Consider the following 12,701-nt stretch of genomic DNA (forward strand, 5'->3'; position numbering starts at 1 on the left):
AAACCCGGACTTACACAGGTGCAATATCCAGACTGAATGTTTCTGACTGTCTTGGTTGGTTAATATTACGATGGTAACAATACTGTGGACAGATAAAGTTGACATGTAGCGTGGGATGACTTCAATTAGAAACAAGTTGCTTTTGAAAAGGTTACCTATTTGTTAGAGTTTTGGAACCCAGGATGCATATTCTCCAAATAATTTCACAGTGGTGTAAATGAGTTGTTGAGCTGTCAGGATTCCCCATGGCAATCTAGGTGACCCATACCATGAGCAGCAGCAGGTCAGGCAACCTGTGTTCTACAGGACTTGTTCTGCCACAAATATGCCACAGGGCCTTTGGCAGTATTGTGGACCAACAACTCTGGATGGGGAAGGACAGAGCTGGCTCAAATCCTGCTTTGCTGCCTACCAGCTGTGTCATCTCAGTAAAGTTATCAACCCCTTTGAGTCTCAACTTCCACAAAGGTCAATTTATATTTGGGGATGGAAATTTTCACTTATCAAATGTTTTGTATGAAGATAATTTAGACCAGTTTTTGTAAGTCTTTAACACAATAAGACATGCATACATAATGTTGATCTTGAATCTTGGAATAAGATGCTGATCACAGCTACAGGCAACCATCCCCAGAGCTCTGGACACCTCAGACTCTGCAGGACTACTCTGAGGGCCTACCTGATCCCTATCTCTGGCACGCCTGAGACATGATAGTGTATCAAGCAACACCATGATGAGGCTCAATTAATATGTATAAAATGCCCTGGCATGAAGTAAGCACATTGTTGACATTTTTGCCTCATGGGCTTTCAGTCCAATGGTTAAGTAAATAGGTACCTTAGATTTCTCAAACCCTTTTGGACAATATATTTCCCCTCTACAGTATCCCAGAATCTAATTCTGCCTTAACAACATATCTTTGGGAAATGGTATGATTCCATTTTGGATCCTTGTAATTGCTCCTTCCTCCCTAATCTTAATAACAGGAGCAGCTCATAGGAAGTGAGTGTGGTGTTAAGATGTAGATTAGGTGAAGATAAAAGTACAGGTAGACATAGAAGTATGGTCACGGATGAACTGTTATTAAAGGAATGATTAAGTAGTTGCTTTGCTAGGGAATCATATCTACACTGACCACCATCTTGATTTCATTTGGTTTGAATGAGAAAGCTACATTGTTTCCTATGCGTGCTTAATAAAAAGTGAGTTCAAGTATCAGTCTCCAGATGCTCCTCCTGGAAGAAGGGATAAAAAAACCATCTCTGGTCCTCCTTATTGTGCCTCCTTTGGGAGTCTTCCCTGTTCTGGTTGGGATGCTTCCTTCCTCAAAGCCACCTTAGGGGTGGATTATTATTTAGTCATATTTGACAACTGAGAAAATGTAGGGTAAAGGAAGTTTAAAAGACTTGCCCAAGGGGATACCCTGGAGTGATTTCCAAATATTAAGTGTGTTCTGCTAGTAGTTGGGAGTCCAGGTTATAGAACTGCCAGGGCAGAGGCTAGGAATGGGAGTGGGAGGAATCAGAGGAGTGGGGATGGTAACTCAGATGAGTTCCACACTCCGCATCCTTGATCACTGAGGCTGATGACAAAGGTAGTGGGGGATCATATCACGCAGGCTCCAAAGGGGGTAGGTCAGAGAAGAGAGTAGGCAGGAGAGGCAGTTCTGCTTTTCCTGATAACCCTGGGACAAGATGGGTGGGGAGCCAGCAAGTCTGGGACCTGCATGAACAGCACAGATTTGCTGAGGAGTCTATCACACTACCTCTACACACAGGCTCTCCCAGAGCTTATCAAAAGCGAAAAGTAAAACCTCCCACAAAATGCTGCTTTGGGTTATCTAGAAATGTATTTTTGATGTCCTCAATTAACTCCTGATCCTGAAAAATATACTTTCAAAAAATTTCAAACACACAGAGAGGTTTGGGGTTGTAGCTTGGTAGTTGTGTGTGTGCCTAGCATGTGTGAGGCCCTGGGCTCAATCCCTCAACATAGAGGGACCTACACGAAAATCACAGAAGTTAAATAATGAGAAATAAATGTGGAATGAGGGAGCCCTGTTTGGCACTTTCGAAGATACTTGCATTCTAACCACAGGGGAGAGAAGAGGAAGCAGGAGACATAAGAAATGAGGATCACCCCAGAGGACAGTGTAATTATTAGCCTCTGAAGTATAATTTGCTTTAATAATTTAGTTTTTCACTTGGTTTTCATGATTTTTCAGGGATCAAAGGATTAAAATGCACATATATAATATACTGCTCATACAAATTCTTTGCAAAAAGTACAGGAAAAAGATCACTTGAATTTTTTTCATCTGGAATGAACAACTACTAAAAAACTACACTGAAACTGATAAAAACTAGATGGGCCAAGGTCAGGGACTTCTGAACACTCACTCAGTAGAACTCACCCAGAATAAACCTACCTACTGACAATATTAATTTGCCTTTCTATTTAGAATTACACAGGCATATTTCAAAATGTGCTGTAAGAAAGGAGGGTTAGGAGACTCTTGAATCACTAATTCCAATCTGAAATTATCAAAATAAGGTCTTTTAAAACTTCACCTCACTTCAATATTAAATTGAATTGGGGGAACATCAATGAAGGCGGTATGGTAAGAATGATGAAATCACATAAAAGACAGCACACAAAGAAAATGTTGACTATTTAGCCACTCCGGAGTTGTTATAGTTTGGATCTGGAAGTCCCCGCAAAGATGATCCTGAAGACTTGGTCCCCAGTGCAGCAATGTGGGGTTTGGTGGGTGACAGGAGCATGAAGGCTCTAACCTCATCTGTAGGTTAATCTGTTTGATGGACTAACGATCCGAATAGATTACTGGAAGGTGGTGAAAACTATAGGCAGGTAGGATATGGCTGGAGAACTAGGTCACTGGGGGTATAGCTTTGGGGACTGTTATCTGTCCCTGGCCCCTTCCTGTGTCTGTCTTTCTGCTTCCCAGTTACCATGAGCATCTTTCCTCTGCCATCCCCTTCTTCCAGGATGGTCTGCCTCACCTTGGCCCCAGAGCAATGCAGCCCTTTGACCATGGACTGAGACCATTGAAATCACAAGTTAAAATACACTTTTCCTCCTCTAAGTTAGTTTTCCCAGGTATTTATCACAATGATGAAAAACTGACTAAAACAGGAGGAAAATAGGGAAGGGGGAAGAAAGAAAAGAGTTTAAAAACAAAAGAGTTTAAAAACAATTTTAGGATTTCAGATACATAATTGTGGTAACATGCAGAGCATGAGGACAAATTTTCATTTGGATTTCCTCTGAACACCAGGAGAGATTTGTGTAAGGTGGTGCAATTTAGTTTAGAGAAAACTGATTGCATCAATTACCCTTGGCCTGACTTTACATTTCACTCCAGGGAACTTGCTTGGACTGCCCTCAGGTACACTGCTCTAGAAAAATATGCCCTATGTTGTAAGAAACTGGCTCTCAAGTAAATTCCATTGATAATTCCCCTTTTGTTTCTATGATAATTCCAGTTTCATCAGAAGGCATTGGAAAAGATTTATAACTTTGCTTCTTCTTTGATGATGTTTTTCTTTGTTTGTTTTTGCTTTTACTAGTTTGACCATTTCTGGCTTCCATTCCACAGCTAAATCATCCATCTCTGGTCCTCCTCTTTGTTGAGGGATTGAGCCCAGGGTTTGTTGGTCTCTCTCCTTTTCTCTCTCCTTTGCTCTCACTCTTTTATTTCATCAGGACAAATTGTGTTGACTCTCAGCACTAATTTTTGTCCTTGTTGATATGTTCCTATACTCCCAAGGTCACACTTAAGCATTTTTAAAATTTTTTTTTTTTTATTGTTAGAATACTTGTCAAAAGAGGTCACAGTAAGTCTGACAAATAAATCTGACTTTCCTGAGCTGGAAAAAAAAAAAAAAAAAAAAAACAACTCTGCTGTTTTTCCAGAAGAGTTTTGGTTTGTATTCTCAATTTAGGTTCTTCCCTTATTGTACATTTTAGGGACAAGAAAAACTTAACATAGAGCAGGTTATTAGTGAACTACCAATAACCCTTACTATGGGAAGCTTTAAAGTTATTTTCAATTCAAACTGGGAAAGCACAACAGTTTTTAAAAATCACTATGAAGGGCATCTATAGGAAAAAAGAGAGAGAGAGAGAGAAGAATAGGAAGAAAATAACTTTGACCTAAATTCACCCAAAAATTATCTCAAGATGGATTATAGACTTAGATATAAAACAAAATATTAGAAAACTTTTAGGGGGCTGGGTTTGTGGCTCAGCGGCAGAGCGCTCACCTAGCATGTGCCAGGTCTTGGGTTCAATCCTCAGCACCAGATAAAAATCAATAAATAAAATAAAGGTACTGTGTCCAAGTACAACTAAAAAATAAATATTTTTTAAAAATTAAAAAAAAAAAAACTTTTAGGGAAAAATCTTTAGAACCTGGAGCTAGGCAAAGAAATACATATGACACCAAAAACAATCATAAATGGGGGAATTAATAAATTGAACCATATCAAATTAAAACTTTTTGTTCTGCAAAAGACTCAATTAGTAAGATGAAAAAACAAACTTCAGACCAGGAGAAATATTTGCAGGCCACATAGCTGACAAAGGGCTAATATCTAGAATATTATAAAGAACTCTCAAAATTTAGCAGTAAAAACTTCAATACAAAGGACTTGAAAAGAATTTCTACTGAAGAAGATATACAGATGGCTAATAAACACTTGATAATATATTTAACTTTATTAGCCATTACAGAAATACAAGTAAAACCATAATAAGATATTACTACATCATTCTACATACAGAATGACTAAAATTAAAATAGTCTTACTACCAAATACTGGTAACAGAGAAACTAGATAACTCATACATTGCTGAAGGGAATGTCAAATGGTCCAACCATTCTGGAAAAGAGTATGGCAGTTTCTTACAAAATCAAACATATACTTATCATTTGATCCAGCAATTATACCTTTGGGCATTTATTCCTGGGAAATGAAAATGTTATATTCACACAAAAACTTACACACTCATCCTAAGCAGCTTTGTTTGTTACAAAGCTGGAAACAACCCAGTGTTCTTCAATGGAAGAATGATGAAAAAGCTGTAATACATCCTTACCATGGAACACTACTTAGCAATACAAAGGAACAAACTCTTGATACATCCAGCAGCTTGGATGGATCTCAAGGAAACTACAGATTGAGAAAGCCTAATACCAAAGGTTATTTATGATATGAGTCCATTCATGTAATATGGAATATGCAACCTGATTTATCAAGTTACAGAGATTGAGAACAAACTGGCAGTCGTAGGGGGCGTCAGGTAGAGGGAGAGAGGTGAATATGGCTACAAAAGGGTAGTACATGGGATACTGTTTTTGGAACTGCTCTGTGTCTTGACTGTTATGGTAAAACACAAGTCTACACATGTGATAAAACTGCATAACTGGGCATGGTGACGCATGCCTGTAATCCCAGCAGCTCTGGAGGCTGAAGCAGGAGGATAGAAAGTTCAAAGCCAGCCTTAGAAAAGTGAAGCACTAAGCAACTCACTGAGACCTTGTCTCTAAATAAAATACAAAATAGCGTTAGGGATGTGGCTCAGTGGTCAAGTACCCATGAGTTCAATCCCTATAACCACTCCCTCCCCCCACAAACTGAATAGAACTAAATATGTACAAAGACACACAATGAGTGCCTGTAAACCTGGTGAAATCCGAATAGAGTTGGTAGACTGTATTAATATCAAATTTCTAGTTGTGATATTATATCACATTATCACATTATATTGCAAGATCTTTTTACTGGGGAAACTGAATGAATGATATAGGATATCTCTCTAATAGTCCTTACAATTACATGTGAACAATTATCTCAACATAAAAAGTTATATAGTTCTTTTTATTCTAAATAACCCATTGTCCTAATGTCTCATCTATCACATGCCTGATTTCTTCTTTCTCCAATCTTGTTACTTTCTGTAGTCCAGATAATGGAAAACATTTTGCTATAATAAGTAGTTTGATTTTTGGATTCCTACACTTCTTATTTATGATTTCTTATTTTTTATTGGGGCACACCCATTGAAGACAGCCCTCTGTTTGAATACTGATTCTTAGGCTATATGAAATGTATAGAAGAATGCTTACTTTCTGAATCTTAGTTAACTCACTGATAAAATGGAGATAAAGTAATCTATGTCATAGGTTTATTTCGAGTATAAATAAAATAATAAATAAAACACTTATATATAGCAAATCCTTAAATTGTTTTCCTCATTTTCCTATTAACAATCTAAAATCCAGCTTAATTTATAGATAAATATATCAACAAAAAACTTTTGCATTCTGACTACTAAAATGATTTCTAAATGTTTTAATATTTTGTTCATTTTATTCTGATTATTGAGTGGCTGCATATAGATGTTTAAATCTATAAATCATAGCCTGTCATACACTAGATAACTATTATTTGATAACAAGAAATGTTTGTATGCTGGACAAGCTCAATCCTTAAAAATTACCCTGTCACTAATGATATCATTTCAGCCATTCAACTTACCTATAAAAATACTTTTTTAGTCCTAACGTCCCCACAAGGTGGTAAGCTTTCAATATGACATAATTTTTTGTTATAGCTCAACCAATTACGCTACAGAACAGCAAGAACTGAGCATATGATGGACTGGAATTCGAGGTGTGTTTGTAAACACGGGGTTCAGAGCAATCTGCAGGCCAGCTGCAGTCCCTGAGCACCATTAGCCTGAAAGAACTACCGAAGACAGAAAAAGAAGAACTAAATGTTATTCCTATACTATTAATTTAAAAAGGACAAAGTAAGTATTTTAATTTCCACTGGTTACTTGCTCTGTTTATAAACAGTGTCAGAACACGAATATTTTGTTTTTAAAGCACTGATATAATTTTGCAAAAGAATGCTTACCGAGCAAAGTAACTTTGTTTCCGTTCCTTCTTCTCTTCCTTGGTATCCATAATACACAATGAAAGTGCAAAATATTTGGGAAATCCTTCGATTTAATCAATAAGTCATAGCCCTGTAATAAAAAATAACAAAGCAACTATAAATTTAAAAGTTTATAATGGCCAATATGAAGAATAAAGCACAGGAGAGCTACATGGCCAAAACAAATGAAGGATAAACTTTAACCAGGAACAGAGTCACATGAGCCAAATGTAAAATGAAAATGCCCATTGGGGGAAAACACACACACACACACACACACACACACACACACACACACACTTATAATTAGAACAGAGATGTTAAGCCACATAGCAAAATGCTTACGGAAAACCAAACTATTTTTCTCATAGTTAACAATTTATTTCAAAATGTTCCAAAATGAAAACCTTCACTAATGTAAAAGATTGTAGTCTAGTGGTGCAGATACATTTTTTAATATTGAATTCATAATCACTATTTCCAAGTAATTAATAATGAATATATCTCATAGATAATTATGCAAAATGGCTCACTTAGGTGTTTACAAGAATGTTTTTTCTTTAAAAATAAAATAACTTCAGCATTCTATTTTAGTTTCAGTAACATTCCAGCAAGTACATCCCATTTGAACGAATGTGGAAATGAAAGTTCAAAAACTTAAGAAGCTGTTCTTCAGAATAGCTTTATATGCCTGCCTCTCCCTGCTGCCTGACACCCTCACCTCTGCTTGCCAGCAGTGGTTTAAACCTATAATGAAAGGTTGTCTCCAGATCAATCTTCCTTAAATACCACTTTCATCATGCTATTCCCCTGCTCAAAAATTTCCAATGTCTACTTACTACCAGCTTCCCCAAATGAAATTTCCTGCAGAGCATTAACACTCCTAAAATCTCTTAAAATATGTCCACTAATCAAATTTAAATTTAAAAAAGCAAAGTTATACTTAAAAATTAAAATTTGTTTATTCATTTCAATATAATACACCATTTAATCCACAATACATATCATATGAAAAGTACTATGGTAAGTCCCATTGTTCAAGGGCAAATGAGACATGATATGTCCTCTAAAAGAAATCACAGTCTGATGAGGGAGACAGGATTTCAAGACAATGAGGTTGTGAAGCAGGCAAAAGCTATAGGACAAACACTTAATTTGCTCCATTTTAGCCACAAGGTACATATTTCAAAATATCATGTGGTACATTATAAATATACACATTTTGACAATTTAAAACACAAATATTTAAAACAAGAATACTTGAACTTCATGTAGGGTCCACTCTGTGCCCTTGTCACACACACACTAAGGTTGTAAGTGTGGGCTTCCCAGGTAAGGGTCAGAGGAAGCAGCTCTGTCTTGAGTAAGAACATAATAGTTCCCTGCTACTCCAGGGTCCACTGTGAAGTGGAGTTACAGTGGGAACTGAAGGCAAAGGCACGGAAGGATCAAGGTCAGAGAGGACTTTAACCCTAACTCTATATCGTGTGCTACCTGCTTCTTCACTGCACCCATTGGCTCTTACTGAGAGATCATGCTGAACCCCACAGAAGCACTTCTAGTAGCCATTGCCAAACTGATCAGAGCCAGTTCAGGACATACAATGGGGTTTTCATGAGGGAATGTGGCATAACGATATACAGAGCTAGAGGATGGACTTGAAGGATTAAGAAGGTAAAGTAGATGGATTAGAAAGAAATCACAGTAAAACTAGTGAAGAGAGCAAGACCCAAACATAGGCAGCAGTATCTAATCCAGAAAGAGGGAAAATGGATTCATCAAATTCTTAGCGGACAAATGAGTTGGCATTTGGTGACCCATTCCATACAGACAAGATAGGAAAGGAAAGACTTCCAGAAGGCCTCTACCTCTCTGCTTCAGGGACCAGGTGGACTATGAGAGGAGAGATAAAATACAATACACAAGAAGAGGGCAGACAGTATGTAGTATCAGGGGACAGAAGAAGGTGAGAAATCGATTTTTGGCATGTTGCCTTTGAGGTGCCTATGGATGGCCATCCCAAGATGATTCACCAGACACTTGATGACATTAAAAGCACAGGAGGGCAGTGAGAGAAAGAGAAAAAAAAAATAAAATTTACCAGCATATGGTTGTAGTTACGAATAAAAGGAAAAAAACAAAGATGAGATCATCCTGAGAGCTTGACAGTTAGGCACAAGACCCTATGGAACCATGGGAGACAGTCCCAGCTCTTACTGTCCATCGCTATGTCCCTGACATGGCTCTGCCATCAAGGAGCTTATCACCCAGTGGGAAAAAAAAAGACATGGGTAGTAAGTTGGAGCTTGCCAATGAATAAAACTGGGAATCTAGAACATGCAAAGCTTAACTTTGATTAAGGCGACAAAAATCAACCTTTCAAGGTGGTTAGGATATTTCAATAGGTAAAGAAGAGAGAGAAGGAGTTCCAGCAGGAGGGAATGGAATCAACAGAATGGGAGTCAAAAGTTAAGAAAGAGAGAGTGGTCACCAGGTAGGGAAAGGGAATGGCCCCTGATACCTGTTTACCATGTCATTTATTTCAATATACTCTCCATGTTATTTTTATTAATTCTTCTAACCACATGATGATTCAGATATCTTTATTTCCATTAAGCTAAAGCTGAGAGATGCCTTAATTTCCCTAATTCAACAACACCAGCTTCAGTGGAACAGGGATTTTAATCTAAATGCGTGTGCATTCCAGTGTTTTTCAGTAACCTTTGGGGCCAGAAAGCAACTGTAGATGAACTAGAAAAAGTGGTGTGGAATCTACAACATCTAGTGCCTCAACACAGACTCTGCAGGTTAAAACAAATGGAGCTGGCCTTTGTGGGAGGGGGTCCTTGAAGACCTCCAATCTGTGGGGCAATGGATGTGGTAGCCTTGCTACAATTAGTTGAGGTAATTAAAACTCATCCAAGAATTTGGATGATGAAAGAAAGAAGAAAAAGGAAAGATGATGGCTGAGTGTCTGACTCTGGAGAAGAGTCTCTCACTGTGGGGTGAACCCACTGGGCTCCTCCTCGACTCTTAACCTTTATCTTACTCTTTCTGCAGGCTTGAGGTCGTCATGTTCTCCTCCTTTTCCTAACCAGATCTATCAGAAGGCCTGATTCCGCTGGTGTGCTCTTCCCTCTCTTCATCAGGAACTTACTTCACATGTTACTTGCCAATTCCCATGTCAATTCCAATTCACACACTGTGTGACAAGGTCACTTCACCTAGCCTCCTCAGCTCCAAACCATAGCTCCCTTCAAGTCAAACACCACCACCAAGTCTCACTGTTTCCTTGTACTTCCCTAAAAACCAGGCACCAAAGTAGACAGAAAATCCATATAAGAGCTAAATTAATTCAGAATTGGAGATAAGGTCAACTATATGGCAGATCAATAAAAATGGAAGGATTTGGGCTGGGGTTGTGACTCAGTGGCAGAGTGCTTGCCTGGCATTTGTGAGGCACTAAATGCACTAGGTTCAATTCTAAGTACCACATATAAATAAATGAATAAAATAAAGGTTCATAAAAATCTAAAAAAAATGGAAGAATTCCTCTCAAATTAATAATTACTTGAGGATGGGGAATGTAGACTCATGCCAGCTTCTTTCAGATTCCTGAAGGAATAGAATCCAGGGCTCCCAACCATGCCTGGGGCCAGGTGGCTAAAACACATAATGATCTGTTTATTGAGTTTCTCCTCATGAATAAAAATGAAGTCATAACAATCTAATTGGTACATTTTTATATTGCAAGCTGAGCCAGAAACTAATATTTGATTCCAGTAGAAAAACACTGACAAAACTAAGCAGAAGAGAAACAGATTACATGATCCTAGGATCAACAACTGGTGCTGCTGTGTCTGCTTAGACCAAGTAAAGCTTTTATTTTATTTTTCAATATTCTATTAGATAAATAAAAATATGATAATCTATGGTTTCTTTTAAGTTTCTGTGAATTAATTCCTTAAACAAGGCAGATTCAGTCCTTTCTACTCTAAACACAGGAGCGGATTAACCAGAAAGAGGTAGGCAGTAGATGCTATAAAAATGATTTGCACAGAGCATCACACAGCAGCTTTCATGCTTCAGTGAAGAACCAAAGCTCCTTAAATCAAACTCTAATGGGAACTACATTTTCCATTATAAGTGGTTATAATAGGCTTCTTAAAAGCCCTTCATTCACTTAATGTTGATTTTTCCACACATCAATACACTCTAGACTCATCCAAACACTGACTTACAAGAGTCTCCTGCATTTATGGTGTATTGCAGATCACAAAGAATTTTACGAAAGAACACAAGATGAATCTTTAGCCTAAATTTTTCTTTTTGCACTCTTAAGTCAGGACAGCCCATTTAAACCCAAATTCAGTTCATTATTCAAAAACAATGGCACACAGAAATATTCATCTCATGAGAAATTTGTTGAAGACAAAGTATTTTTTTGTATTACTAGTAAAGTGTGTCCAATTTGAGAACATGGCACTGCTGAAAGAGAATTCTAGAACAGAGACTTCCCTAACTATATCTATGTGAACTGCACAGCACAGCAAGCACAGCATGGCTTTTTGGATTCACATCTAACACACTGCAGTTTTTTGAACACTCAGGCATAACCAGGCAGAACTAATCTATGATACCCATCAACTGTTTTTCCAACAACATGTTTCCTAATACACAAATGAAATAATAATAGGAAAATGCATGCTGGCCTGGTCACACAGAGTTTTTCCACTGAAGGAACAGACCAAAATGTACTTTCTACGCAGACATTTCCCCTTAGAAAATACTTACACTTATACCCATACATGATGGGTATTCAGTCTCTCTCAAAGCCACATACTCACCTAAACAAAAGAAGAATATTCAAATTTCAGTGTTAACCAAGGTCAGAAATTTGAATACTTTCTTTAACAAGAAACTGAGGAAGACAGAACCAGCTACAAATGTGTGCCACAAACCCACAGGGGAACAACCAAGAGACAATGCCCCCAAATAAGAAAATGTGTATCACAAAAGCAAAGCAGTAACAAAAAAGCAAAGTAAAGGTGAGAAAGAGCCAAGAAGTTAGGACTTAAGCAAAGTGATGATTGAGGAAGAGCTACCAATCTGCCACTTGGGAAAGTGGTATAAATCGTCTTTGGATGGCAAAATGAATGGAGAACTCAACCCTTGGTCCATTTTTCTCTGCCCAGGGAACTTAAATTTTACCTGAAAAGAATTAAGCAAATGGGGTTGTCAGTGCTTTCTTAGCTGAGTGAAGAAAATCCATCAAAGCTCCTAGCTATTCTAAATGAAGACCCATCTCTGGGCTAGACCGATCATTCTACAAGCTCTAAGAAGAGGACATACAAATGACATTTCTACAATGGAGAAAGCAGAAATTGTCAAAGATGTTAGAAATGCCCCAAACCTAAAAACTAGAAAATGCATTTTAAATTTCAACACAATGTTAAAAAGGGGACTGTACAAACTACACAATGGGGGACATCACATTGATCCTCAGGTGAGCTTGGGAACTGATCATTAAATAGCAACCCATGAACTCTGAGACCCAGAATGGTTACCCAAAAAAAGAAACCATTTGGCAGAACAAGGTGGATCCCATACTGAAACCTTCCACCATCAACCAAGAACTCTGATGCAGATCCAAAGAGGAAGGCAGCTTTCTTCAGACATGAAACTCAGGAAGAACAGGCAGCTGCATCATCAGCTGGTAAAATGAGAAGCAGTGA

At 37.9% G+C, this 12,701-nt stretch overlaps 1 protein-coding gene across 4 annotated transcripts in view; it reads right to left on the bottom strand.

The window, feature by feature from the left end:
- Positions 1-12,701, bottom strand: part of Ncoa7 (nuclear receptor coactivator 7) — a 148,441-nt gene that overhangs the window by 119,164 nt on the left and 16,576 nt on the right. For all 4 annotated transcript variants that reach the window (XM_076858280.2, XM_076858279.2, XM_076858278.2 and 1 more), the window contains exon 2: positions 6,946-7,057. In XM_076858280.2, the coding sequence (XP_076714395.2) occupies positions 6,946-6,995 (50 nt within the window). In that variant the 5' untranslated portion in view covers positions 6,996-7,057. The remainder of the gene's footprint in view (positions 1-6,945; positions 7,058-12,701) is intronic.

This window comes from Callospermophilus lateralis, chromosome 6 (assembly GCF_048772815.1).
Source record: "Callospermophilus lateralis isolate mCalLat2 chromosome 6, mCalLat2.hap1, whole genome shotgun sequence".
In the NCBI taxonomy this organism is placed as follows: domain Eukaryota; kingdom Metazoa; phylum Chordata; class Mammalia; order Rodentia; family Sciuridae; genus Callospermophilus; species Callospermophilus lateralis.